Below are 5800 nucleotides of genomic sequence, written 5' to 3'. Positions count from 1 at the left end.
GGCTGTGGTCTGGGTGGAAGTGTCAGGCAGCTTGGTGAGGAGAGGTGGACCAGCGTGTGGGTGCGCACGTGTGAGATTATTTGTGCATGTGTGTGTGAGTGCGTGTGTGCACCTGGAACCCTGACGCTCCGTTGCACTCCAACCTCTCCACGGTCAGATCTGTGGAAGAACCGGTTTGATAGCCTACATCCCAATCAGAGTTTTGACTCCGAGATCCTCCAGGTGGAGAAGAGGAAGGAAGTGGAGCAAGAGATCCGGATACAGGTGAGCGTCCCTGCGGGCCTCCAGCCGCTTCAGGCTCCGCCCCCTCTGTCCTCAAACACCACCACCCGCCTCCCGCCCGCCATCCGCTGCAGCACCCTCTATGCGCTGCCCGGGCTCCGTCTGGCCCATCTCGGTCCCCATCCTCCTCTGCCTCTCCTTGGTCACCCTTTCTCCCTGGGGTGTGGATGCAACCCTGATGTGAGGGAATGGGAGGGGCTCTGAGCCGGGGGTCACACCCACCATCCTCCCCACCAACACTTAAAGGGCTCCCTGAGACGTGCCAGCCCTGTGCCGCGCACCTTGGAAGCATTCACTCACACGATCTTTCCAACAACGCGTGAGGCAGGCCCCATGCTTTTCCTGACATTATATATGAGAAAGCTGAGGCTGAGAGGTCATGAAATTGCTCAGGGTCACACAGACTTTAAAGAGTGGGTCTGGGGCTTGAACTGAAAGCTGACCGACTCCGTCCTGGGGGCTTCTGCCCACACTGATGCCAGTTGAGAGCAAGGCTCAAGCGTGAGCAGGATGTAGATGAGAGTTGGGATGCAGGGGCTGAGGGTCCCAAAAGAACGACCCCCCTGCCCCGCTGCCTTCACTGGGCTTGCCTGGCTCTTCCCTGAGGCGCCCCTCCACCCCGACTCAGTCCTCACCCTCCCACCTGTCCTCCCCAACCCCTGGTCGCCCCATCACACCCCCTGCTGTCCCCCCAGGTAGATGAGCTGAAGAACCTGCGGCTGGCCGTGGACAGGGAGGAGGGGAGACCTTCGAAGCCTCCGAAGGCAAGATGAGGGGCCAGGGCTGGGACAAGGAAGGGCACATGCCAGGGAGGCAAGGAACAGAAGACAATTGCCTCTGTGTTTTCTTTCAACCAGAAAAAGATGGGCAAGAAACCTGAGAAGAGGAAGAAAGAAAAAGATCTGACCCCAGACAGGTAGCAGACCCTGCACTTCACCAAGGGTGGTGGAGCGAGCCCTGGCCCAGGACAGATCTGACTTCTGGTCCTGGTTCTGTTGCTGTATGACCTGGGGAAAGTCACTTAACCTCTCTGATTCCCTGTCCTCATTAACCAAGTACCTACCCTACCAAACTCACGGGATAGCTGTGAGGATAAAATAGAAGCACAAGAAAGTGCTTTGAAAGTGATGATGCAGAACTTACCAGAGGTCACTTTCTACTCACTTCTCTGGTGATGCAAGCCCATTGGTGCTGGCTGCTTTAATGGCCATCCCTCCCAGGAGCATGTACATCTTAAATGTGGTTTCTAGGAAGAGGGCCATGTGTCACCCACACTGGGTTTTTAGAGGGAGGGTCTCAGAGGGTTCTGGTCCTTCTCCACCCCGCTCAACCCCCAGAGCACCCACCTGGGGCAAACTGCCTTCTGGGCCAGTGGGCCGGTGTCGGGCCTTTGGATGCTGGCTGACGACAGGACTTTGGACAGGAGGGCTCCCTAGCCCCTCTCCTCATGCCTACAGCACCGCCCCAGCCCATCTCTGTGTCCCTTTCCCTTTTCCTCGGGGCCCCCCCTGCGCCATCCTCTGCCAGGTCTGTGGACTCCGTGTTTGAAGAGCTCATCATCTTTGGCCTTCTAAAGAAGTGCGAGACAGTGGCTTTGAAAGACTATGTTGGTGAGACCCCTCCCCAGCGCTTGCTCCCGAGGTTAAGGAATGGTGCCCCTGGCCATGGCCTTCCCCGCAGCTGACTGCCACCTCCCCAGTGACCCTTCTCCTCGCGTGCCCTGCCCCAGTGGGTGCCACTCACCAGCGGGCCACCTGTCCCCCAGGTGACTGCCTCTGTCTTGGATCGACTCTGAATTTGGCATACAAGCCGCCTATGCCTTCCCTGTTTGACATACGACAGAACGTGGCCTTGTATGGGGTTCTGCGGCTTGGTGAGAGGCCCTGGGGAGAGGCAAGAGCCAGTGCCAGCCAGGGGGCTCTCGGGGAGCCTGGGTGCAGGGTAGGGTGGCCGAGGCAGGCGTGTCCAGCCTGGGCTTCCTAATCCCAGTGCCATGAACTCATGTCGGACCCCCCCTGCCTTGCCCGGGCCCCGCTGGAGGTCACACCCCGACTGGGCTGTCCCGGAAGTCATGTGGGCCCTCGACCTGCTGAGGAGTCACTTTCCAGCCCCTCGCTCAATCCCAAGTGACGTCCCATAGTCGGTCCCATTCCCCGAAGACCAGCCCCCCACCCCCTATAAACACCAGAGGCCGGATGTTTCTCAAGTGGTTTGTCACGTGCCCTTTAATTCCATCCCTTCAAAATCCAGGAGTGGAAACAGATGGTACAGGAAGCAGAAGGGACATTGGGAGGAGGTGGAGGGCTTTCTCCTGACACCGCGTGTAGCTCTTGGAATCATGATTGCTGCACCGTTGGACTTCCTCCAGGGCACCCCCACAGAGGGCATGCCCGGGGCATTGCCCAGACCCTAGGCGAAAGCAGTGCCGCCAGGGCCAGGACCTCATCCTGCCCAGCCTGGGGCCTTTGGCCTCACCTGACACAACGTCTCCACCCCTGACCCCCTGCCGGCCCCCTGCTAGCCCCTGTTTTCTCTCTTAGGCTCCCCAGACATACACTCCATGGCCCCCCTCATCCGCTCCATCCTCCTGGTGGGCCCCTCCGGCATGCGGAAGAAGATGCTGGTCAAGGCCATGTGCACGGAAACCGGTGCCAACCTTTTCGACCTGTCACCTGGCAACCTGCAGGGCAAATATCCCGGCAAGACCGGGGTGCAGACGTTGGTGCATATCGTCTTTAAGGTCTGGGTCCCCGATGGCATTTCTAGTTCTCAGACTGTGACAACAGAGCAGGGTGGGCTCAGGAGGTCACCCAGCTGCCCGGCTGGTGTAGTTTCAGGAGCTGGTGAGGTCTCCCTACCAATCCCTGCTGGGGGCTCATGGATTCCTGAAGCCCTAGGGATGGGGGAGATGAGGGGAAGTGGGGAGAAGAGTAGTTTCTTCTCATGGCAGAGATGAGGCTGCACACGTAGCCCCCCCCCACCAGCCCGGCGAGGGCAGGGACTCTGCTGTGATGGAGTGATGGGTGTACAAGGGGCTGAGAGGTGGGGATCGCAGGATGTGGGAAGCGAGGCTGGAGCTCCGAGGTCCGCCATTGCCCGAAGCTGGCCCTGACCCTGGGTTGGACCAGATGGGGAGGTGACCCTTCCCCAGGGACAGCTAATGTCAGGTTTCTCTTCTCTGACCTGTCCAGGTGGCTCGGTACCTACAGCCCTCTGTGATCTGGATTGGGGATGCGGAGAAGAATTTCTATAAGCGAGTCCCAAAAGAAGACAAGGAGGTGAGTGAGTGAGCCTGGGCAGAGCCTGTGGGCAGGACAGGCGAGTGTGGGCTTGTTCACGTCACTCCAAACCTCACCCGCCGTGAGGCCTTGGACAAGTCCCCTGTCCTGCTGCCTTATTTCCTTATCCTTAAAGCAGGACTGACAGCCCCTTCCGTCTGCCCCCCCCCCAGGGTCCATGTGAGGCGGAGCGTGGGCACGTGCTCTGTGAATTAGAAGCCCGTATAATGTCACTGTGTCCCCACCCACCTCCCCTCCTTCCCCAGAGCAGATGGACCCCAAGCGAATAAAGAAGGACCTCACCAAGGCCCTGCGACTGCTAAACCCTGGAGACCGCGTGATGCTGATGGGGACCACTGACCGGCCGCAGGCGGCTGAGATGAAGGGGCTGTGCCGCACCTACGAGCGGGTCCTCCTCCTGCCGCGGCCCAATTACGCGTCTCGCTATGGTGAGGCCCTGGGGCTTGGGGACAGGCCAGAGAAGCGGTCGAGGGACCACCCCTGCCAAAGCTCCTCGCTTCTTCCCATCCCCACTGCTCTGAGTCCTCACCTCCACAGCCAGGTGTTCTGGAAGTGTCACTAGACAAGCAGCCCAGCGCTCTGGGTCCTGGCCTGGTTCTGTAGACACGGGCAGGCCACTTTAGTCCTTGGAGTCTCACTTTCCCAGGTTAAGTGGGGAGGCTGATCCTTACCTTCCTGGGAGGAGAGGCGCGGTTGGACGTAGGGCCGCCCTCCAGAAGCACAAACTCTTTCCAGATACAGACAGAAGCGCCCACTGCCTCTCCCTGCCCCGTGTCCTCCCCCCCACACCCACAGTGCTCTGGAAGCATATGATAGAGGCCCAGGGGGTCCAGGTGACCCAGAGCCTGGACGTCAGTGCCCTGGCCAAGGTGTCCGATGGCTACACACCTGGCCGCATTCTCCAGGCCATCCAAGCAGTGCTGACGGAACGGCGGCTCCTGCAATTGTCCAAGCGGCCCCCGGTGGCCTCAGAGTTCCTGGGGCACCTGGCGAAGCTGGACCCAGTGTACAGGGAGGAGGAGGAGTCCCTGAAGGTGGGGCTTTGCGGGGGGGTTGGGGGGGGAGGGGGAGGCAGGGAGGAGGGCTGAGGGCCGGCACCAGTTAGGGAGTCCTCTGAAGCCCCAGGCCCACAGCCCACTTTGGACCCCTCCCTCCGCTCCCCGTGGAGCTCAGCTGGGAAGGGAAGAAGAATCAAGAGAAGGACATGTGGGCAGGGCCGTCTCACCTGGTTTCCTCGACTTGGGGGTGGGGGTGGGGTCTGAGAGGGGCACCTGCGTATTGGGAGCCCTTGGTTGGTTCCTGCACCAGCAGCTACTCACGTCCCCCACCTCTGAATCTGTTCCCACCCCCAGGGATGGCCGTGGAAGCACAGGAGCGAGGGCTGAAGGGCAGGGGAGGAGGGCTCGCCCCTGACAATGGCTGGCACGGTGGCCTAGAGTATTTGGGGAAGAGCAAGGGAAACCACGACTCTAGCAGGACGCGAGGACCCCAGAGGAGAGCTGAGGACACAGATCCGTCAAGAGGGAAGGGCAGGGCCAGGAAGCAGAGCCGAGGGTCAGAGCCAGTGCACTTACCTTTCCTCCTCTGCCTCCAAACCAGGACTGGAACTTCAAGACCCCGCTGGGCAAGAAGAGGATGAAACTTATCAAGGACCAAGACACCACCGAGGAAGCCAGGCTGGCAAAGGAGAAGAAGAAAAGGAAGTGATGCTGGGGCCGGGGTGCCTGAGATTAGCGATGGGACAGGGTGGGACCCCACAGGCGAAGGGGCCAGGGGCAGAGGTATAAACGGCCGGACGGCACGGGCACCTGCTCTCTTTGTCCATCTCTGTGCTTCCCGTCCCTGGCTCCGTGCCCCTGCCCGCGCCCAGCCTCCGCCTCGCAACCCCCCTCTCCCGACCTCCCATCCAGACCCCACCTGGGTCTTCACCTCCTGTCATTCTCCTGTCCTGTCTCCCCAGCTCTCTTCCTCCTCGAGGTATTTCAGGGAGAAAAACAAGGAAAGAAAGAGAAAGGGAGAGAGGAGAGAGGGGAGAGAGAAGGTCTATAGTAAGTATGGAAAAAGAAAAAAGCCAGAGTCTGGGGGCCAGCGGACCCTGGTTCTAGCCCCACATGGCACGAACCTCCTGTGGTCTCGCATGGTACTTTCCTGTCTCTGGGTCTCAGTTTCCTTGCCTGCGGAGTGAGGAGAGGTTGGGTCAGCTACTCTACAAGGTCCCT

The 5800-nt window shown here is 60.2% G+C and overlaps 1 protein-coding gene across 1 annotated transcript in view; it reads left to right on the top strand.

Moving 5' to 3' along the window:
- DRC11L (dynein regulatory complex subunit 11 like) overlaps positions 1-5800 on the top strand; it is a gene marked incomplete at its 5' end in the record, with an annotated part of 15528 nt that extends 9728 nt beyond the window's left edge. Inside the window, 10 exon segments of the mRNA XM_082398764.1 lie at positions 158-264; positions 978-1046; positions 1140-1198; positions 1810-1892; positions 2048-2155; positions 2823-3022; positions 3474-3560; positions 3832-4009; positions 4377-4615; positions 5181-5800. Coding sequence (XP_082254890.1) covers positions 158-264; positions 978-1046; positions 1140-1198; positions 1810-1892; positions 2048-2155; positions 2823-3022; positions 3474-3560; positions 3832-4009; positions 4377-4615; positions 5181-5288 — 1238 coding nt within the window. The 3' untranslated portion in view covers positions 5289-5800.

The sequence above is a fragment of the Balaenoptera borealis genome (genome assembly GCF_965194805.1).
Source record: "Balaenoptera borealis genome assembly, chromosome: 7".
NCBI classification, from domain to species: domain Eukaryota; kingdom Metazoa; phylum Chordata; class Mammalia; order Artiodactyla; family Balaenopteridae; genus Balaenoptera; species Balaenoptera borealis.
The sequence above is the reverse complement of the archived record's forward strand: the minus strand, read 5'-3'. Positions and strand labels throughout refer to the sequence as shown.